The sequence below is a fragment of the Epinephelus lanceolatus genome, chromosome 17 (assembly GCF_041903045.1).
Source record: "Epinephelus lanceolatus isolate andai-2023 chromosome 17, ASM4190304v1, whole genome shotgun sequence".
NCBI lineage: Eukaryota > Metazoa > Chordata > Actinopteri > Perciformes > Serranidae > Epinephelus > Epinephelus lanceolatus.
In genome coordinates, this window is record NC_135750.1 from 26,514,881 (window position 1) to 26,539,154 (window position 24,274).

Below are 24,274 nucleotides of genomic sequence, written 5' to 3' on the forward strand. Positions count from 1 at the left end.
CAGTTACAGCGAGATATAAATAATTCCAGCTTAATCTTTCGTTCCATTTCAATAATTTGCCTCTCAGACCCTGGACATGCTTTGATTAATTAATGCCAGCTCATGGCTCGCTAAATCCGCAGGATAAGATCACAGCTGTGAATGAATCCGTTTCCATGAAACGTGGGCCGCTTCAGAAGGACCAGTTGGACCCTCCTCACACCCACACCACCCCTGACACCACCCCTCCACCCCTCCCCTGGACCTACAACACTGGAACCTGATGCATTATTAAACAGCAGTGCAGGCTTTCACGCCTGTGTGTAGAAGGCAGCCACTGTGGCCATTGTGCTTCACAGCTCTGCTCCTCGAAGGACTCAATCCAGCAGCATCTGCATTTCCTGACTTCCCCGGGTCACTTTTGAGATCGGAGAGGTGCAGAAATTGAAAATGGTGTTTGCATGCATAATGCGTACAGATACAGTATAAGTGCATAAGTGTGTGTGTGTGTGTGTTGCTCATGCACCAGATGGCACTAGCTGCTTGTGTCAGTGTTAATTTCAGTGCAGGTCACGCAATACTCGGCCCCTCACCTACTGTAGCGGACAAGATGAAGGAACTTCTCCCTGCTCTCCTTTTTATTTTTTCTACCTCCCCTCTCGCTTTATCACTTCCCCCTCTCTCTTGAAAAGAATCGAGACCCCGCTGATGTCAATAAACATGTATCTAAGGCATGGATGCCAATCCAGCCATGCACTATGCATCCTACGCCCACACACTGGCCCTGATCTGACGGGTGATCCTAACAACCCTGATTAAGCCTCAAGAGTGTGAAAAGCTGCCTGCAGCTCCATCACATCACACACATCACACACACCAATCAATGCTGCTGAATAAGCACTGTTCACCTATCATCTTCCCCCCTCTCTTTCTCATCCCACCACAACTAGTGTCCTGAGAGGCCTCGCAATCCATCTATGCTCCCCGCCATTATATTTATCCTCTTTGCAATCACACCTCTGAGAGCGCGGCTACATTTTGCACCAACATTCGCTATTGTTCCTGGATGCTTTAATTATAGTGGGAGATAAAACAGTTGTTTTGAATTGAGGAACAAAGCACCTCCCATTTGTTCTCTGGAAGACAGCGCAGTTGTTCTCTGTGACCACTACACCGCTTGTTCCAGCTGAAGCTGCTTTAGGTGATGGAGAAACAGTGTTACTCTACAGAGGCTTATAGAGGAAGTTTGGCCTCGGGATAGTATGTCAAGACGCCATGATTTCTAGGTGTGAGATACACAACTTTTCGAGAGATTCCTGTGGCAAAAACCCCCCCAAAACATTCCCTCAAGGACTCAAAGTTCATGATTGCTTTATCAAAACCCACACTGCATAAAATATCATGTTCAGAGCACACACATTAGTACTGGGTCATCACCAATTTATCTCTCATCTGGGATGCTGAAGGGTGAAAGATGCTCCAGTTTTTTCCCTCTGCTGCTTCATCTCTTGCTTTGCTTTCATAATCTGACCCCGAAGTTATGTTTCGGCAAAAAGCCAGACATACAAACTTGGCACCTTCATCTCGTCGTGGTAGATTAATATATTGATTCTGTTTGCAAAACCAGTTTCAACATTTTGCTGTCAACGTCACAATTCAGGTATATAGTTACATATTCCAGGCTGTTAAGCATTTCTCAGTATTCCACAATAGTTTTGAGCAGTGCTAAAATGTTTAGCCGATGGATTCATTAGTCAATCGACAGAAAATCTGTTGGCAAGGAGTTTGGTTTTTGCTCTCTTCAGTCAATTAAAATGGATTTTAAGCGGTTGGTCAAAACCAAACAAGCAATTTAAAAATGTCATCATTAAAAAGTAAAGTGAGAGTAAGCGAACAAAAAAAACAAAAGACAAAAAATAAAAGAATAAAAAAAGACAAAAAATAAGAGAACAAAAGAACAAAAGAGAAGAAAGGTTAAAAAAATAAAATAAAATAAAAACAAAAGACAAAAAATAAGAGAACAAAAACAAAATAGACAAAAAAAATCAGAATACAACCCCCCCCCCCCCCCAAAAAAAATAGGAGAATAAAAAAAGAGGTAAAAAGACAAAAAAATAGGAGAACAAAAGAACAAAAAACACAAAAAAGTATGCTGAATAAATATAAATATTAATGCAAGTATCATTGGATTACTTTGATACAAAAGAAAACTTAAAGATGTGATCATTTTCAGCCAAGTAATGAAAAGCACATTTTTGTCTAGGACCTCTAAGCAGTTGTATGAACATTCATTAACAACAGATAACGGAGATAATTATATGTTTCGAATGAGAGAGTCACACTGAATTTAAAAATAAGCATATCATGACGATGTGTTCGGAATTGATTGAGATATGACTCCACAACAAAGTAACATTTTTGACACACACTACAGCAGTTAGGCCATAAGGGCTTAAAAGTACCTTAATAACCTTTATGTGTGTCACGGCCACTGCTGCAGCTCCAACTGTTGACTGTGGTGATAAAAGGGTAAAACTAAAATAACTGACTCCCTGCTGATTACAGAATACCAGCATGCACCTGTCTCTTCCACTTCAACTTCAACTCTCCTAAAAATCTCCCAAAATTTCAGTTTGCTTTACTTCATCCTCTCCATACTCCTTTATTTTAGTTTTAAAGAGTTTTAAAGAATGGCAAACAGAGTTCACCTTCCACTTAATCTTAAATCTTGGGTATTTAAAAAGGTACAAGAGGCTCAAAATGTTCACTCAGTATGTAAAGTTGAAGGACTGGCTAATTAAATGTCAGCTAAGACTAAACATGTAGCAAAACTTAACAGTGAAAATGTCAGATTTCAAGGCAGCCGGGTGGCTATTAATCCCGATCGGGGTAGAGGAGTTTTTCTTTGGTCCATCTTTTTCTTCTTCTAAGCTTTGCAGTGAGCGATGAGGTGAAGGGAAACCTGCAGTATTGTTTCACTAATAGGGCGCACCAGTGGTGACACTCGGGTTTAACCCGCAGGCACTTAAATGACTCACGCCATGAGACTACAGGATGGATGGAAGTAAAGGGTAAAACACAGATGGCAAATTGAAACATGGGATCATCACTGGCCTCATCGTTTTTAGGGATCTCCTTTCATACAAAATCTATTTAATACATTCTCTCGCTGCGTACTGAGAACCATGACAGAATCTGGCGTAGCTGTGATAACCCCTAATATGACAGAAGTTTCCATAAATGGTCAAAAACTCAGCTTGAAGATTCTTTTTAACCATTACTCCCTTGATACAGCACTGACCCTGCACACTTGTCTCTCTGCTCTCCGAGAACATGTGAGGGCAGAGAGACAGTCTCACAGACCGCTGTGAATTCCTCCTGAAGCTGTTATTTACGGAGCAGAGCCTGGGAATGCTCCTTTTTGAGGAGCTCTGACAGTCCTCTCCCTCTTTGAGTGTCTGTCCAATGGCCTTCTGTGCCTCGAACACGAGTCAGACTGTAAAGGTACAAAGTCTGTGAAAGCATGGCTGAATTTGTCCAGAAAATCAATGCTTCATCCTTGCAAGCTCAGTGTCCAACTATTAATCTGCAGCTCTAGCTGTCTGGCCTCGTCACTGGACGGTCCACGGAGACAAAGAGCTAGAGCGTCTGGAAAACTGAATCCACAGAATTGTAACTCGCTGCCCTCTTGGCTTTGTCAACGAGTCTGTCTGAGTTTTACTCTGCTGCGGTCCACATGGACATATGGCATGCAGACATGCCAGAGCTAGAACTGGGCTCATGAATGCCACTCAGACACAGACTGGACGCGGCGCTGCTGAAGGAGCTGAGGGGAGGCTGCAGCACAATAACTGACTCATACAGAACATAGCAACACACAGCTCTCTTCATGTGGACATGTACTGTAGCAGGAGCTGCAATGGCCTCAATCTTTTTCAACTCTGGTGATTATTTTCTATTTTAGAGCTCCAGGAAGTAGCCACCGCGACAGACAAATGATAAATACATTTGTTGGAATGTACAAATGTAACCAACTTATCTGTTGCCAGTTTCCACTGTGCACTTTCACTAGTTAACTCTCTATACGGCCTGTGGAGACTGCAGACCACCATATGTCTCCTCCATGCAGTCTGCAGCTGCTCCTTTGACCTCCAGCAGGGAAAACTGGTTATCATTAACACTGTGCTTCTTCTGAACACATGAATAATAACAAAAACAAGTTGCCCTTCACAGAGAATATAATAAATATAACTAAAGCAGTGGCTGCTGGTTTAAAAAATGGGTGGAAAATGCAGGAATGTTTCACATCCTGAGCCAAGTGTGCAGTAGTATAAATATTCTTCCACAGCCAGCTTAAATCAATATTTACAGATCTATGTCACACAGCAGTGTAAAATATATTCATGGTACCTGGCTTACAGTGCAGAGTAACTGGTCTTGACTTAAAGGGACAGTTCACCCATGAATCAAAAATACATTTTTACCTCTTACCTGCAGAACTATTTATCAATCTAGATTTTTTTAGATGCGAGTGTTGGAAATATCAGGCGTAGAGATGTCTGCCTTCGTCTCAAATATAATAAAACTAGATGGCACTCGGCTTGTGGCGCTCAATGTGCCAAAAAATTACATTTAAAAAAAGTCACAAGTAATGTCTCTTTCCAGAAATCATGACCCAGTTACTCAAGTTAATCTGCAGACTTTGTTGTGAGCAGTTTCATGTAGGAACTATTTTCTTTCTACCGAACTACACCCGCCAGCCGGATCACCTTGTGGAGCTTGTGGAGTCTGAGCTTGCTAACATTACAGCTTAGCCAAGGAGGACGCCAATGACATTTATATCTCGTGATGTCACAAACAGATGCACGTTTCTTTCTGCGTTGTAATTCAGTTGATGAGTGTAGTTCTGTAGAAAGAAAATAGTTCCTACTTGAAACTGCTCACATCAAGGTCTGTAGGTTATTTTGAGTTATCGGGTCATGATGTCTAGAAAGCGATATTCCTGTTAAGTTTTTCAAATGTAATTTTTTGGTGTTTTGAGCACCACAAGCCGAGCACCATCTAGTTCCATTATATTGGAGAGAAGGCAGACATTTCTACAGCTGATATCTCCAGTACTCTGCAACTCACCCCAAAACAATCCAGACTGATAAACAGCACTATGAGTAACAGGAAAAATATGTATTTTTTATTTTGGGGTGAACTGTCCCTTTAAGACCTCAAATACTTACCTATTAGCAACCGAGCTAGCTCAGACAGCTCTTGTGACTAACTAGTGTTAACATGATCTATGCTGGCTTGTTAGCAGTTAACTCCTCAATTGTAGTGTGTCACCAACTAGCCCTAGCAGCCATATCTATGTCTAAGTTTCTAGCATCACCTATTTTGCTAGGATACATGGACGAACTCCTCAGTCAACTGTCTTGACCACAGCCCTGCTTGTTAATAAATCATGTCTGTGTTTAAATAAATAAATAAATAATGCTGACTACTGGTAGAAGACTGTTCAGAGAATGATTTTCAGGGATACTGTATTCTTAGAAAAACAGCTAGTCGAGGATTTTTTCTGCTGTGTCCTATTTGTCTGAATGTTAATAACAACAAAAGCTTCACTCCGGGCCATTCACAACAAGCATCAAATATTCACAGGTCCTGTGCCGAGGGGCCGTGTGGGGAGCAGTGCGCTCTTACACAGACTTTAGCCAGTTTGCAGAAAGTGGGCCAGTGTCTGTGAACTGTCTATCATGCTGCCCACCTAGAGGGCTGGGGGAACGGAAGTCACAGCAGTCAAATAAGCAGGCTTTCCGATCTCAAAGGTTTCTGGGCGGCATCTCATATTCTTCTGCCTGTGTGTGATGTGACGGCGCCCTCCTCCACAAGCTCTGGGAGTCATGACAAACACATCACCCTGACTCACAGACCACACAGGGGGCAAGAGAAAGGACCAAAAACCCAAAGCAGTGTCTAATTAAGTCAGCTGATATTAATGGCGGATCAGACCGCATGGCTGATGATGACTTTGTTAAAGATCGTCCCCGTCCTCTCTCATTCCCCCTCTAGCTCTTCGTCTCATCTCTGCCCTTTCATCTCCCCTAAATGACATCATGACCTAAAATTGAAGTGAGCTAGTCAGCCTCCCTAATGCTCTGACAAAAACGCTGTCACCATATCACCATGTCCTCGTGCTCCCATTTACGATATCTTAATCCTCATCATCAGAATGCCGCTCATTGCGCCGCCTTCCCTCCTTGAATTCCTTCCAGTATGAATGTGATTTAATTTTCAATCTTTCTCAAGGGCCTCCGCCACCACTCGACCCCCCGCTGCTATTGTTCCTGCCCGTTTCTCTATCGCCCTCACTGCAGGAATCAGTCCATTGGATGTTGGCGAATGAACTCAGGCAAGGGTATCCAAGTATCCCCATCACACTGCCTCCCACGACGGACTAACTGGCTTCCCATGGATGGTTCCAACATAATTCAAATGATCCAGGTACCTCGAAGCTAGACATCTTTCTTTTTTGTAACAGATGTTAATAATACGTATGTTCAGTTACCCTCCAGGGGCTACTATCACTACAAATTAGAGGTTTAACAGCTTCGGCGTGATCAGTGTCTTTCTGAGTACAGTGCCTAACGGCGTCACTTTTGGCGAGCTGCCAGACACAGCATGGTCCCGCTCGATCACTGGTGTTAACTGGAACGAAGAAAATCCTTTGATGTCACTACAAAACACCTTTCAACAATTTAACGCTCATTTTTTCAGCAACTATTTTGGTGATTTAGATATTATTTTGGGCGTTATTTGAATCCTTAACCACAGGTGTTATGATGTCACACTGCACCTTCAGAGTTTAACACAGTGAGTTAACTTCAGACTATATTTGTTGCCATCTAAAATATCAGCTGTAAATGTCATCTTGTCTCATCAGCGTCTCAAATTCAAAGGCCAAGGCTTTTCTGTAGACTCATCATTTTGCAGACGTTCAGCAGTGTCTTCATTTACACACACATGCATAAAAAATCAAGTCATAACCTGATTAAGGCAATAATACGGGTAAGCTAAACCCCTTATAAATACCAAAATTCTGACTTTGTGAGGATGCTTATGAGACTATTTTAAATTCACGCCAAAACAGGTAATTCTTGTGTTACGATTAATTAGGAACAAATCTGTAAATGTTCTAAAGATAAAAACATAAAGTTAGTATGCAAATAAACATCTAACAGCAGGTTAGAATTTGTCGAGACTGTTTTCAAATATCTTCTTTTATACAGTGTGATGGATACAACCTGGTCATTAGGTGCTGAACTGATTTCCCCCCCATCCCTACTGAACATCACAGATTAACGATATCCGAGAGACCGGAGGGAAGATGAGTCAATCCGCCAGGTAGCACTTTTTCATGAATTTCTGCTTGTTCTTTTTAAGAGTAACATAAACTTTAACACAGTAATGATGACTCCCTGAGTTAAAGTGCCGGTTACAATCAATAAAACTTTAACACCAATTGGTTTGTTCAAACAGACAACAGAGGAAAATGTCTGCCGACGTCCTGAAAGGATATCTCCTTTCTTCTTGAAATTCTTCAGATTGATTTTTTTTTTTTTGATCAATCACAGAAACTTGGTGAGAAGTTCAGACATTTGTTATAAACCAAACTCTGAAAAAGTACTTTTTTTTTCATGAAGGACTGAAGTGATCCAAAAGCAATTTTGTCTTTACATAACATTTACCGTAGGTGCTCTGAAACTGGACTTCAAGAGCAGTGATATTTCATTCAGGAACCACAAAACACACAATCCTCTTCACGTTTCTTTGCTTCCCAACTCCACTGCTTTGTTTACTGATATTATATATATGTATTTTTGCCTTCACCCTGCAGACCCAAATGTAAACAGAAAAAAAAAACATCAATAGATCTCCTTTTGCTGCAGTTTTAGTCTTGCAATATCTGTGAAAGGGGCTAACACACACATAGATCAATAATGTAATTAGACACAGTGATGGTATCTCAGCCTTACAGGTAGCTTTAAGCTCTTCTGAGCCGACCATCTGTACGTCAAGATGGAACGATCAATTGGATTTGAAGGCAGCAACTAAATGACACGTATTTTCACATCGCACTTCTTTGGCACATCACCACGCTGACAAAAGAGTTGAGCTTTTTGTTTTTCTCACATCAGCTGACAAATGACACTTGTTGAAATCTGATAGCAGCTGCGATGACTCGCCTCACTTTGTGTTGCCACTCAAAACCGATCATTATGTCATAATGGACTTAGCAACCTGCTAATTAACTGCTGAGTTAATTAAAGCTGAACAAGTCTGCAAGTGCTTTCTAGATGTTCAGGTGGAATGGAGGAGGATACATATCTGTAGTGGGTGAACTTTAGAAAATCCATCTGTTAACAGCATTGGTGCAATTTTGTAAACTCAGAGATGCAATTAGACACATAAAGAACCCTCATTTATATCTTCCTGCCTTTTCCCTTTCCCCTGCCAACCGTGAAAGGTACAGAAAATAAAAGCTTGCTCTTCCTCCTGCCCCCCATAGGAGAGTCAGGACTGTACAGAACAATCAGGAGAGGCCTTCAGCACAAACGGGCTATCAGTCTTTAGTTAGTTTAACAGCTTTAATTATTAGCCCCTGCTTGAGCCTTTGAGATAAGCAGGACGCACCTTTACATATGGGCTCTCTAATGTATAGTCCCTGGACACAACACTGACGATGAGGAGCAGGTCAACTCTAAATTACGAATGTCAGGCTTTTCTAGGATTAGAAAAGGAAAGAAAGTCTTTTGCAACTCAGAGGTAGTGACTTATGAGGGCGTGTTTGTGTGTGATAGGGCACAATTATGATGACAGCTATTCATGTCACTCAACTTAAGGACAGGGTGCCGGGTAACCCGCCAACCATTTCCTAACACACAGTGAAAATAGACTGATTCACGCTGGGACTTGTCTTTGTACTGTGAATGTAAGTGAGGTGCCAGAGTGCATGAAAAGAATCAAAATAGAGCTTGTTTATCACAAAAAGTGTCAGAGGAGGATCCCTCCGACCCTGCGACAGAGGTCTGGGCTAATTATTTGTATATTAATTAATAATGTTTTTAATTAACTAGCCCCTGGCCGACTGTCATTTTGCAAAAGTGGCCCCAGGCAGTGTGAGTTGAGGTTCCCTGGTCTACAGTCTTTTTAAAAAGGTGACAACCATGCCCGTGTATATGACTGAATTTTTTAACGTATATTTGAGGAATAACTATGCTTTAAGTTTTGAATCTACAGCTCCTATAATTTGGGGGCTCTGTGGTTGGGATGGGCGATATAATGGCTATTGATATATTTTCAAGCAAGTCAATACTGTTTATATTCATCAAGTTGTGTTACATAATGCCGCTCTTCCAAAAAACCATGGCAGTGTGCATCTCTCCTCTCTCACACTCTCCGCCCCACTCACTCATTCACAAGTTTCCAGCAACACTCTGAGAGACACAGAGCTGCTACTCTGTTTAACCTGTCTGTTAATTAGCCGACAGTGTGACATCAGTCTATATGTTGCACCTGCTACGCTAAATCAGTGTGAGATGAATTAAATTACAGCAGTAGCAGCACTGCATGTGTGGGAGACAGAGCTGTTTGACTGTGTCAGTTCCTCTTGGTAGTTGTAGTTTATTGTGTGATACTGAGACAGCACTTGGATGCAGGCCACAGATGTGCTTAACAGGAATGCAGCGACAACACAGACATGTCATATACAAGACGTATACAACACGGACAGTGTCTTTCGCTCCTTCCCTCCCTCAGCCTCTCTGTTGATGCTATGTGCATTAATAAGATTAATAGCCAAAATACATAAAAAATATTTAAATAATTTTCCAGCACTAGATCCATTTGAAAGGCCATGGATATTGGCTTTAACCTAACCCACAAGGATTTTTAATTGTTTCAAACTACAATGGATTTAGGCCGACTTGATACTTGTATACATATGTTATAGTTTTGTGCAAATCTTTAAACCAGGGGAGTCAAACATACAGCCCGTGGGCCAGAACTAGCCCACCAAAGGGTCCAATCTGGCCCACTAGATGACTAGACTAAGAGGTGTCAGGTGTCAGGAGAAAGTTAAACAATGTGCTGCCTACTTCATGTAGAATTCTGCTTCAGAGGCTTTTCCACCCCTGACCAGAATACAGCTCTCTGACATAACAATGAATACTTACTGTCATTAGGCCTGTTGCGATATGCGATGTCGATTAAATGCACGGTAAATTGAAAGGGAGACGGTAACTTCTCAGGCTGCGATTAATTGCCATATTTATGCATTGTTTGTTCTCCTTGTCTCTCCCCACCAAAGAGACTGCACAACAAGAGCGTTCACTGCCGTGCATCGTCTGGCAGCTAGGTGAGTTGGTTCATTAGCGTAATGAATGGAGGGAAAGCTCTCATCATCGAGTGTCTTTGTCTCTGTGGGGGAGGCGGGGCTATGGGCTACACACACACACACACACACACACACACAAAAAACACACACACAGTGCGATCTTCGTGAGGGGGAGACAAGGCAGAGAAAATTTTTTTTTCACATTTTTAACAATGCAATTTAAAAGTTTTGATTTTTATTGATAACCTACATTTACCAACAACAAAAAGACTACATTTAGCACCAAAAAAATATGTTAAAAAAAAGTAAATAAAAAAATGAATATTGAATACCAAATTTTCATAACGAATACCTACCCATAGAAACGAATATTCGAATATCCGAATATTTGGGTACAGCCCTAATAGATAGATAGATGGATAGATACTTTATTGTCCCCGAAGGGAAATTTGTCTTGGACTCCATGAGCTGAGACAAGCTGCCGCCATAGTTTAAATTACAGAAGGAGAAGACAGGAAAGTTGCACAGTTGCACAACAGAATAACAACAGAGTTGCACATTTGCGCAACAAACACACAGATAAACAAAAGTTGCACATATGGACAACAATAAATACAATACTACCTATACTGCTCATACACACAGCAATAAATACAATAAATCCACATATTACACATTCCCACATGTTCCCATACAAGTACAGTAAGGGGATAGACCACAGCATCAACATCTATTGCACATCTCAAACTGTTACCTTATTTAATATTCTAATAAAGGTAGGGACAAATGAATATTTAAATCTGTTAAGCTTGCAGATGGGGGCTCTGTATCGTTTGCCAGATGGTAACAGTACATATTCTGAGTTGAGGATGTGAGCAGGATCTGATACGGCTCTCTGTGCCAGACTGAGGACAGACTCTGCACACCTGAGAGTGAGAGACCATGTTTTTTTTGTATTTATTTCAATATTTTTACGTGTTAATTCGGATATTTAAATTTTCTTTTTTGCATTCCTAAATATTCTTGTTAAATAAATGTTTATTTCTCTTTAAAAAGGTGTACTTGCATCAATATACCTTTATTATCATTATATAAGTTTAAAAACTGGTCTAAAAACAGCAAAATTACAACAATAATAAAAACAGTCTTAAAAGCACAATATTACGCAATATAATCACTTATTGCAATAATTTCCGACGCAATTAATCGCCCAGCAAAATTTGTTATCGTGACAGGCCTAACTGTGATCATGTTTTAAGATATCGAACATTGTGTAAAATATTGCCAATCAGCAGCTTGTATCTGTATCAGGAAGTGTGTGGATAAGTGCACATGTAATGACAGTGAGAAGTAGACTGAGTGAATGTGGAAAAGCTGAGACAAATTCACTCATTTTTCTTAAGACTGTTCATCTGATTTGTAAAAAGATGAACATCTGCAGAATGTACTTGTGATTCTTCACACGAAAAATGGAAAATATTGGAGCTGATGGTGCTTTAGGTTATTCTATGATAGTTTAATTGCTCCAGCCCATCAGAGGGCTGAATGTGGCCCATGAACTAAAATGAGTTTGACACCCTACTTTTTGTGATGTCAACAGGAAGTATAATACTGCTGTGGAGTCGGGTTCATGTCATTGGTCCGACAGCCCATTGGTCCGACATCCCATTAGTCAGACGGTCCGCGGTGCTGAACGGCTCCCGGCGGGCGTATTTCTGCCTTGATGGTGTGTCGCGACCGGCTCTGGGTCAGCTGGGAAAGGCTTGAGGCGAAGCAGGCTCACGGCTTATGTGTTTGTCACTTTCTTTTTCATTTTAACTCACACCATGATCTTTTCCTAACCTTAACCAAGTGGTTTTTGTGCCTAAACCTAACCAGACCTTAACCACAGGGCATCATGATGATTTCAGAATGGACTTCGGAACAATGGGTTTAATATGGTCGGAACAATGGGCTGTCGGACCAATGGGCTGTCAGACCAATGGGCTGTTCCCGTGGAGTCAGTGGGTTAGCTGAGGGCTGCAAAACTACATATGGATGTACAGACAGCTACTACTAGATTACCTTGATACTGAAGATAACATAACAGGACAATTCAGACAACTGAGTCATAAGGAGTTTTTCTAGCAGATTATGGACATTTATTCATCTGATGGACAGAAATAATGGTATCCTCTGGAAGTGCAAGCCACATTAAATCTTAAAATACATGTGTCATATCTGTGTGTTAAGATGTGACCGAGTTATGACTCAGAGCAGTACTTTTTTGACTGCACACATCATATCCTACTCGTATTTCTCAGTCCACTCCTCCTGTTCCCCTCCCAGGAGAGTGGAATGAAACCTCTGGTCTTGTTCCATTTAGACTTAATGAATGAAAACTGGGAGAAGACATGGCGTGATATGACCCTATAAAAGAGGAATGATTGTTTAAAGTGGGTATATGAACCACTGAGAGCACAGACAACTTGAGCAAAGCCTTTATGACTTTTCTGCATTGTTCTCTGCCAAATCTTCTCGGTGGCATTATAAAAACTAAAAATAAGTCAGGTCTTAAAATAAGCGTCGACAGCAAATACTCTGTGACAACATTCAAACTGAATCCCTTTCTGACCCTGACTGGCTGGGTGATGTGCTACAAGTTTGGACTTGCGACTCCACACAGTTTACAGTCAGTCAGAGGAAATGGAAGGTATGGCACAAACTCCTGCTGACATTGTGCCATAAAAGAAGAGGAAGTGATTGAAACGTGTGCACACACAGAAAGAGAGCTGCACTTGAAAACAGTTAAAGGGAACTATTTAAGGAAACAGAAAAGAGCAGCGTGCACACAGGCAGTTCAATGTATCATTTAAATAGAGCGACAAACTGTTTTCATGGCTCTCTTCATAGCACACCTGCCTCCTGGAGAAAGCAGCAGCCATTGTTTTCAGTAATTGGCCATTTCCCAACTCCTCACCACAACGATGCAAGTTTGCACATCGAGCTCTCTGCATAAACTGGCTCGTTCTGCTATTGAACTACACCCACCTGCCAGAGACTGGAAAATGAGTGATTGCCCAAGTCAGTGTAGATTACCGACAAAATACAAAGAGAAAGGAAAGAGCAATAAACACTAGAGCTGACTGAACAGTGTTATTGTTTTTACTGATCAATGTCTTCCTTGCCTTCAGGAGGAGCATTACCAGACAGGGCTGATAGTTTCTCAGGAAAAGGAGATGCTTTTGACTTAGACAGCCTTGGAGAGGGGACATGAGTCAGGGAACAGGTTCAAAGTGCCTGTCAAGTGGGACTTGCTCAAGAGCTCTGACTGCAGTCACAACACCACCTTCCCTGCCTTCCCTTACAACACTCCTGTTCTGTCTATCATATCCTCAATTAATCCACCAGTATGCCCTGCAATTCTTGCGTACTATCACACGTTGAGTTACATGAACTGCACGAACTGGGTAGTTTCCGATGAGGAACCGACGGCGTGTTTCCTCCCCATTTCTCCATTCGTGTGTCGGTGTGACATTTGACAACTTCTCCAAATTGCCTCGGCTCCCATCTGCAGAAGCTGAGTCGCAGATGGGTCGAGAGGTCCATGCATGAATAGTGCTGCTGAGAATGACTCTGTGTGAGTGTGTAGCCGTGACCCATCGGGCCTCATGGGAAGCTGCAGCTAAACTGATGGATGCCAAGAAGCAATAGAGGGAGGAAGCAAAGGAGGGAGGGAGGGAGCACTGGCTTCGCCAAGTAGGAGACAAGTGCCTGTACTGCAGCAATGCAGGAGGGAGGCAGAGGGATGTCAATGAAGTGAACACGGAAAAAAGAGGGGAAATGTTAAAGTGATGAAGTGTTGATTGAAAACAGTGCAGTACACAAGTGCCAGACGGTGCAGCAGGCATGGTCAGAGGCGATGTTTGCAAGGCTAACAAGTTTATGCAACCTGATTTTCATGCTACTAGAGTTTCTTTCAGTGCCACAGTTTTTGCTGATGTACCCACCTTCTATACTGCAGTTATGACAATATCATCCTTGAGCCCTACCTAGCTGAGACAACAAGCCCTGGCAAGGCAAACACTCCCTGCTGAGCCTCCCGTGTCTCCTCCCCCCCCCTGCCCTCTGAACAAACAGCACTCCCTCTGGAGGCAACGTGGCAGGGAGAGGGACACTCGGGACTATCGACTAGCTCCCTCTCAGCTCTGTTGTTTCACCCTGTAGTGAATGGGGCCCTGCTAGTATAACCCACAGCTGATGTTTTGACTTCCCAGCAGCTTAAGTAATGTACACATTTCCTCTGTTTCCACTCACCAACCCTCAATGCCTCTGCCGAGCGGCCTGCTGCAGTAAAATGTAAACACAGTCCGAGGGAAGCCGCTGCTCATTTTTCACTGTACAACCACCCCCACCCTGTGCAAACCCATGCCTGTTGTTTCCATTTCATACAGCTCAATGACACACAAATACGCATGCAGCAACACAAACAGAGCGCACCAAACATACACTCGCTGCCATGCACGTAACCGCACAAGCACACAGGCCCGTGCATGCATAGAAAGAAAAGACGATGAGCTAATGCACTGCTATCCACAGCAGAAGGATCGCAAGCACTCAAGGAACAAATATCCTGTTCTCATCATAAAATTTTCATCCCGTGCGAGCTTGTTGGTGGGCCGAGCGCATTTCCTGGTGAAAAAATATACACACTTAACCTTGAGCTGATCTTTTTAACATAATGCGTCTGCTTTATTGGATTCTAGCTGGACCTTACTCACAGGAATACCAAGTACAAGGAGTTGTGGTCTGACCACGCCAAGTCGGAGAAGAGACTAAGGACAAAGTGGCAGAGACGTCCTGCCGGATCTTGTGACTGGTCGTCATGTTCTATTAGAAGGTCGCTGATATGACACCGTGTGCTGAGAACAGCGCAACAGTGTTCATACTAATCCTCAAGTAACACCATGTAGGAACGAAGTAAATCCACATAAATACATGCACGCTAACTTGAGTATACTCCTAATTATAGCTGATAACACAAGGTTTACTTGGTAGCTGCTCTGAGACACTCACACATATCACATGACCATCTTCAGCAGGTGAGAGTTTTCACTGCCATGGAAATGTAGAGGTTCAAATTTCCATTTTTCTTAACACGTTAAGGACTTTATGTTCATGCTGACTTTAAACTTGAGTTTCTATGATCATTCTTGACCATGAAAAGAGTAGTCAAAAACAATCTGACCCTTAAAACTCAACTTTTAAGGCAAGTTAGATGACAGGTCCTTCAAGTTCTCAGAAAAACTGGAAGTTCTAAAAATCTACAAATCAAAACTACATGAGTATTCTTTTATATGTAGTCTGCCTACAAGTGTGACATATGTACATTTTACATTTTTGATATAATGAAAATATGAGCTTTAACATTTTAATACATTCATTACATATATTTATAGTTTTCATCCATTATTTACTTATACTTATTTTTCACTATCACCGTAAAACCTCAATAGTAGCCCGGGCTATTATTTGCTTGAATCACTGAACTCAACAGGCTTATATTCGGGACAGGCGTCTATATGGGACAGGCCTTTAATTCCTTTTACACAAAACTGTTGCTCAGCAAAGATGGTAAATATAATTAAACTGTTTATATAAACCAGTATGAACATAACATGTAGAAAAACTGGGAATGACCTATGAATCATTCATTTGATCTGGCTTCGACAGCCAGCGCAACAGAGAGAGAGTTACAACAATCGCCCGAGGGTTACGGGGCCCAGCATACCGACACAACACCACTTAATTCTGTTGGAACAAAACTCACTTGGATTCGTTTTTATGAAAAACACTTTAAATTCTTTTGAAGTACCAACTGAATATGAATAACTTAATGGCTAATTGAGGAATGGACACATATTCTGACTTTATGAAAGCTTCAGAGGTAGGAATTCACTGTTTTTTTTGTCTCTCTTGTTGACCATGCCAAAAATCTGAATGAATTATTCTTTGGTGCTCATGGTTATATTCGTATGCATGATCAAAGCAGCTAACTAACATCAGCTCAAGTTGGTAGCCAACAACCTGGTTTTATACATCCAAGATCTTCTGTAAGAACTGCTTGGCAACGTTTACTTTTAATTAATTGGGACCAGGCTTTTAATTGAAGTTTTACGGTATTCAAATCATTAATTGTAGCACATTAGCCCTTAAGCACATACACTGGAGGAGGACATCTATTAAAAATATGAGTATGTAACAAATAAGTCTTTGTATCTTGAAAATAATGCACATCTGTTGATGTAGCTTGTGAACAAAGGCCCCTGAAGAAGATATTAAATGGACCCTTTCTGCTGTTTACAAGTTCTAAATGAACTATACTGTAGGAAACTCAATTGCAATTGAATTTTGGCGCAAAATCCAAAGTTAGTTAGTTAAAATTAGATTGTATTGTGTCAGCTAAGTATGCGGCTTTCACAAGCATCGTAGATTCCAGGTGAAATCAATCATGACATGTCAATATTACTGTGTTCTTTTGCACCAGTAGAGCACAACACAAACCTCCAGACTACACTGACACTGGCTATGTGGAAGACAACAGGCAGTACAGCGCTTTCAACAATTTGTTGCAACTAACACTGCAGAAAAAAGACAATGAGAAGAATCAAAAGTTTGCTGGATGGCACCACCGTGTGAGCCAAAAACAGATGGCCATAGTCAATCAAATTTATAACTACGGAAGAAATTAATTTGGCATGTATGTCACGCTACTGGGCCCGAGCAAGAGACAAGCACACAGTAACACAGACTCATCCATTACTTTGTCAGGTAACAAATTTCAATTTGAAAGCCCCGTGAGTACCAGACAGTGGCAGGTGTATTTGCTTCTGCATTTGAGTTAAATATATTATGTGCTGATTTAAGAACTGAAAACAAAAAACTCCTCCATGTGGCACTAATCATTTTTTGGAATATGTTTTTGCATGCACATGCAACTACTAAGTTTCTGTGTCACACATATGGAAGTGTTGTAATTAAATGACCTCACACCAAAGCCACATGTCACAGAAACAGCTTGTTCTAAACTGTATCATGGCACATTGCATTTGCAGAACTTGCTCGTGTTTATAATCCAAATACATATTTGTCAATGTGTTGATTTGCAGGCTGTATAAAGGGCTTCATATGGCAACAAACGCTGCTTCGTGTCAGCACTGAATCAAAGTAACGACACCCTTGTGGAGGGTCTCCTTTGAACAATGCGATTTTTGAATACATTTGAATAGATTTCTACTGGTAATGGTTTTATCAAAAGGCTGCCATCCAACGACCTCGCCAACCTTCAAAGGATTCTCCCCCAAATAGACCTTGCGTGCTAATCACTGGTAAACTGAAAATAATAGAAACAACAACAGATTATCCCCTAGTCAAAATAGGGACAAGTGGTATAGGATTACTGGGATTTGGATGACAGGTGTTTTAGTAGTTGATATCAATCCAAAAATACATCACGACTGAGGCAGCCAAGAGGAAATATTTTGTGCTGAATGTGGGATTTAGCACAGTTTCATTCTTTCAGCATTTAAAAGGTCGCAAGGGAATAAAACCATCCATTGCTATTGAAATTCTGAGGGTAGCTGGCAGCTTACTGAGACAGAATGATGCAGGGTTCACAAACTGCCAATATCCAATAGATCAATATGGATCAGATATCTACAACAATCAGTATGAATAAACAACAATATCCTGACTGACCTTTCCAAATGACTTTAAAAACTGCAATAGAAAGACAAAGGCGTCAGATAGTGCAGACGATGCTGATGCTAGCTGCAGTCGATGCATTAGGAAGCTCTGGATTGATGTGCTGTCCACTTCAATGAGCCAGACACATACACACAACTAGCTCTTATAAATATGGATTTGCTCTACAGGCTGTACAGCACAGATATCAATCATACCAAAAGTGATTCCTTTATAATGCACATGTACAGAACATGCATGCAGACACACTAACCTGTGGAGACAGGGCAGTGGGAGACTGGGTGAAGAGTGTGGAGTGGGCTGCAGACCGTAGGCCATGTGCTTTCCTGACAGTCTGACGGGTGAAAGGAGCAGACAGTACCTCCTGTTGGAACAAAAACACAAAATATAACAAGTTGCGGTGCATCATCATTTGCGCAAAGTGTTCGGGATAATCACGATACAAATGGAAAATAGCAAACCTCATGCTATTTTCAAAACATCCACCGATGGGACCCGCAGTATGTTACAATGAGCTAAAAAGAGGCTTAAAATAATGAGCCGTGAAAGTGGTAGTTTTATTTTCTATTCCCGTCACAGTCCAGGGCAATTTGCTTTTTGCTGCAATTCAGACGCAACGTGTGGTCGGAGCTGTGCATGCGAGACAGTGAAGCTATCATGTGAAACTTGTTGTGTACACTGGGAGGAAGTGTACGGTGCGTGCTGCTGCGACTGTCAATCAGAGTTGAAAGAGCTGACCGGCCTGCAGCTGCTGCACACCTAACACACAATTAGCAGAGAGTTATTTATTCGCTATCTATCAATTAGGTTGATTACAAGCTGTCTGGTATCATACGAGAGGAAAAGCACAAAATACGGTTGCTTTGATGTTTGTGGATGTGAAAATCTGTGAGGTTGTTTGGGTGGAGAGAGATATTTTCAGCTGTGTTTGTTTATGTGTGTGTGTGTGTGTGTGTGTGTGTGTGTGTGTGTGTGTGCGTGTGTGTGTGCGTGTGTGTGTGTGTGTGTGTAGGCAGGTGCATGACAGAGGGTCACGGTAGACTGGATTGACTAAAATACTTTCACCTTCAAGTTAGTGTATGCACTCAGATGTTCCCTGCCTCCCAGCGCTGAGGAAAGATAAGATGGAGATAAAGTGGGATACTCCTCCATTATAAACACTGAGAGCACCTTGACTGCGCACGCTGCACAACAACTAGTGCATCCCATAAAACACTCATATTAGACCCATGTATGTGGACTTGTTTAGCCTCTGGGGGGGGTCTGATCACAGACACTTTTACAGTGCAAGCTGCTCAGTGCTTTAACACTCCACAAAGCTGCTCTAGGCATTCTACGGTAAGCAATAACAACCAGAAAGGTCAGACATGATTACATTTTCAAAACCATCCACCGTCACCACCAGTGCATTTAAGAGGCGACGCTGTCAAAAATAAAACAGTTAGCACCTGATTTACGCAGATTCCAAACAGGACGTGCTCGGATGAGTTTAAATATGTGTGAAAGACAGCAGCTGCAAACAATAAAACATGCAAATATTTCATTTTCCTCAACCTTATACAAAAAGTCTATTTAACTGCTTAGTTTTTGTGACCATGTTTGAGCTAAAATCACATTCACAGGCAAACTGAGGAGTTTGTCTTAATTAGATTTGATCAAACACCTGCTTGTCATGCATATGTATACTGTTCATAATTGGAATACAGATCTCCTTGCACTAGTGTTTACAAACAGGTAAAATGTGTTGATGAATGATTAGAGTAACACTGAGGTTACATGTATAATGTTAAGCAGGGGTGCTCAAAGTTTTGATGACTGAGCGCCAATATAGAGAGCAAGCATATGATTGAGTTCCACACAGGAAAAGCGCAGTTATGATTTGTCCACTGAAAACGATAATATTAGCACTGATGATAGAACATGAGGTGCCACTAGTTGCCATGTAAGCAGCAGCTTTCATCTCTAACCTGACAGATGCTTGTTAGGGGGGCGCAGTTTGATACAGTCTCCTAGCAGTGCATTAAATGTAAGTCATGAAAGTTAAAGTATTGAAATGGACCGCAAATTATTCCAATGCATGCATTTTATGTCACGTTCGAGAGCTGTACAAAATGTTTCTTAGGACCACAATTGGCTCACAGGCCATACTTTGAGCTACACTGTTGTTAAAGAATAGATTGACATTTTAAGAAATACTCTCATTTGCTTTCTTGCAGAGTAAGATGAGAGGATACAGTAGATACCACTCTTATGTCTGTACGCTGAATGTGATGCTACAGCCAGCAGGTTGTTAGCTTAGCTTAGCACAAAGGCTGGAAACAGAAGGAAACAACTAACCTAGCTCTGTCCAGTTGCAACAAAACCTGCCTACCAGCACGGATTATGCTCCCTAGTGTGCATCGCAAGGACAGGCATCTCGTTACAGATGGACAGAAGCACTACCACAGAAAAAGGAGAGAAGTTGACTTTGCTTTTTGCCTTCTAGTCTTGTGGAATATAAGCATGGAGCATTATCGAGACAAAAGTGGGACCAATTATGCATGGTGACAAATAAGCAGGTGTGGGAAATTAGTCACGATACAATATTGTGATATATATTGTGATTTACTACCTGTTTTCAACTTCAAATAATGTCTCAAAGGAAAACTTTGTCAACATCTGTTTTATGTAATAAGAAAAAGTCTTTTAATCTCATTTCAGCCTTTTAATTTGTATTTAATGTTAAGAATTCATATAATAAATAAATTGATACTTGGCACTGTGTGACAATAAGACATTGCCACACGAAAATATCGCAATACTATACGATTTGCTGTATCGATTTTTTCCCCCCATCCCTACAAATAGGTGAGTGATTATACGCCTGCCAGGTGTGTAGCCAGTGAAATATTTTTTAAGTGATGGCCCGCAGCTAGCATGCTACCGATGTTAGCTAAATATGCCATCGAACAATCCATTTATACATTAGTCAGACAACTGAACTACATGAAATAGCCTGTGGCTTATTCGTTTTTATGCTAACTTCCTGTGGCACACAGTGTCCCAAATCTGCCGCAAAAGTTCAAACTTTTTAATGTGCTCAAGGCAAATTCATGACCAAAAAAACAAAACAGAAGGAGGAGTTTCACAAACACATTGGAGGTCTAGGAATTAATGGACTTCCTGCTTGACAGAGCTATGTGGAAACAAGGCATAAAGCTCACTAGTAAACATGTTATACCTTGTACAAAAACCTCAATATAAAAACCACACCTGTTTTATGGGGGCTAATGTGCTCGCCCATTTCTTGGCTGGCTGCAGTGACTTCATGGAGTCTCTGCTGGTTGCCTGGTCATGAAACCATTAGGTTGGTTTTTGGCAGTAGTTTTATATTTGGCATACAAACATTTGAGTGCTTCTCACCTAAAACTCTATTCCTAAACTATTCTAAAATATGAGCTATCCTTCCATCAGTCCGCCCTCGACACTGCCATTCCCAGCATTCATTAACCAACAGGCTTTGCACACCCAGGACAGCTGTGATGTGACAGAGCTAACCACTAAGCCACCGTGCTGCCAGTCAATGTAAGCTACATATTAATTAATCAATAGTAATCACTGAAATAGCCTATAATAAAACAGGCTGGCACGAGAAGCCTTGGTTTAACACTAATTGTCTAATGACATATCTGCTGTGTGTCCTTTCCGCTATCGGAGCTCCAATCTACGAATGGATGTCTGCTTAATACCTCCTCTCTCTACATGTTATTACACACACGATTACCTTTCCTTTAACGACTTTCAGCCTTAGTAAATTACATTTGACAAGAAAGGACAGAGCTTGTATTATGCCCGTTTGAGTTTTTGCCAGTGGTAACAGTTATGAATATAAGGAACACTTTGGTAAATTAGAGCAGTAGTTTCTCTCAGAATAATATATTCCATAAAAGACTAAAATGTGATTTTCTTCTCAGCATGTGAGGTTCAGGACCAGTCAAGCTCAAACATTAGCTACCGGGAGTGCTGCTGTGATAACCAGCGCTGATGACACTTTTTTTCCTGCAGCTCTGCAAACAAGCAGAAATAATTCCTGAAAGGATTGTTGAGGGCATTAAATGAAACACTCTTTGCATTTGTTCATTATAGTGTTCTACATAAACTTTTCAATGCAAAACAGGGCTTTCAAACAAAGTGTCCTCGACAATAAGATAGGCAATGGACCTTGGTACTAAGATAGCATGTTGCAGCAGGATTATTGCCTCCTCCTTATCTATGCCAAGTCAGGCATACAGCATCAACTCATAGGAGGGGCCTGTATTCAAGACTCCAGCGACTATAAAAAGTGTCCATGAATTGCCAAGAGAGTCTCCGCCAGTCTGTGACTGTGGAGGAGGGACAGCATTTGTCGAATTGTTGACGCTGTGATGTGGGATATTTACTGATGCGAGGTCTCTGCCAAGCAACCGAACTGACTCATTTTCATTCTGGCAGTGAATTCAAGCTGCGGCAATACAGTTACAGCATAATATGGCTGTGTGGATCAATGAGCTCCCGTTCAAGAAACACCACAGGTTTTTACAACAAAGTGTGCTACGTTAATATGAATTCTCATTTTTGGAGAATAATTAAATATTAGTGCTGAATGCTAAACCACTAACCAAAATAATGAGACCTCCACAGACTTTGGGAAACACAGTGCAAGCCATTGTTCTGCACAGTTGTGTTTAAATGGGGTGAGGTGAGCCAATCCTGCTCTCACCGCCCCTTCAGTCACACATACATTAATATGCAACAGGACTGAAATGTATATCATTATCTAAAAAAGTAATGAAACACAACAAAGCCTTACAAGTGAACTATTAATTCCACAGACATTAATGCAAATCCAGATCTGATGAACGACCACCATGCACTCTTCCCTACGTGTAAGAGTTGTTTCTGAAAGCTGTGACCTCTCCACATCACCAGGCGTTTGGCCCAGCGAGGGGAGGCCCCGTCTATTTCTGTTGATTAGATTGCCACAGAGGACAACAGCTGCTCTCTCTAGATACCAACCACCACACTGCATCGAATCATACAGAATGTATACACACTCAAAACACACCACCTTATTCTCCTGATACAGGAAGCACCTGCTGGTTAAGTCCCTATACTGACAACGCCATTTCTTTGCAGAAAAGCAACAATAAGCAACAAACAGGTGAGGAGACAGACTTACTTTCTGCTTGCAAAGTGGCAACTCCAATGCAACGAAAAAGAAAACATCCCATACTGTTTCCCTAGTCAGCAGAACAGTACATTGTAAAGCATTCGCTGCTGACTGGGGTGAGGCATACACTATGGAGCTCCTAACGGCTCCCAGAATTGCCGGGCAATAAACCGGTGACAATAATTAGCACTATATATTTTCTCAATTACAAAATCTAATCAGCTTGATGTTTTACACCATATACAGACTATACAGTGATTTTTTGTCCACATGGACCAGTGTAAACAGGTACACACTACGGGGAAAACAATAAAGGATGGTGGAGCCAAAGTGTTGGATGAGGGCCTGTTCAGAGAGCTGTCCCTGCATGTCATTGGCCTGAGAATAACATGGAGCTGCCATTACTTTGTGTCAAGTGCCAGTTCATTTGAAACAATGAAAAAACATGCACAACGACTCAGACACCTAGATCCAGGCTAGCATGTCAACACAAATGGGTAACATAAGTCCTAGAATTTCATTAATAGTCTTTTTTACCACTGAAAGATGCCAGAAATTGTCTTTTTCAATGACACAAAGTAAGAATTGAGCAGATCTTTTTCAAATAAATGTTATTATTCTATGATATGACAACAGGAGAGACATTTAAAAGAAGAATAACTCCAAAAAAAAAGTGAGGCACTGTTGCAGTTTTACTTTCAAACCTGCTCAAACAAATGTCAGCCTGACTCTGCAACAACGCCTCTGTGTTTTCTTGGAGTAAGTCTACTCTTGTTTGTAGACTTTGTTATTATCCTGAGGATATTCTCAGTTGTATGGCCCAGCACTTGCTCAAGGGAAGAGCTTGTTGATGAAAAATGCTAGGAAAAATGTCTGTTTTCTAGGCGGCACGGTGGTAGAGTGGTTAGCAAGAGGACTGTTCAAACCCAGGGTGTGGGAGCCCTTCTGTGCAGAGTTTGCATGTTCTCCCCATGTCAGCA

General features: G+C 41.4%; 1 protein-coding gene across 2 annotated transcripts in view; it reads right to left on the reverse strand.

Moving 5' to 3' along the window:
- mcu (mitochondrial calcium uniporter) overlaps positions 1 to 24,274 on the reverse strand; it is a 70,055-nt gene that overhangs the window by 19,860 nt on the left and 25,921 nt on the right. The window contains exon 2 of one of the 2 annotated variants that reach the window (XM_033613248.2): positions 18,360 to 18,470. In XM_033613248.2, coding sequence (XP_033469139.1) covers positions 18,360 to 18,470 — 111 coding nt within the window. Of the gene's footprint in view, positions 1 to 18,359; positions 18,474 to 24,274 lie in introns of both variants that reach the window. The other variant, XM_078176255.1, reaches the window with a different exon arrangement.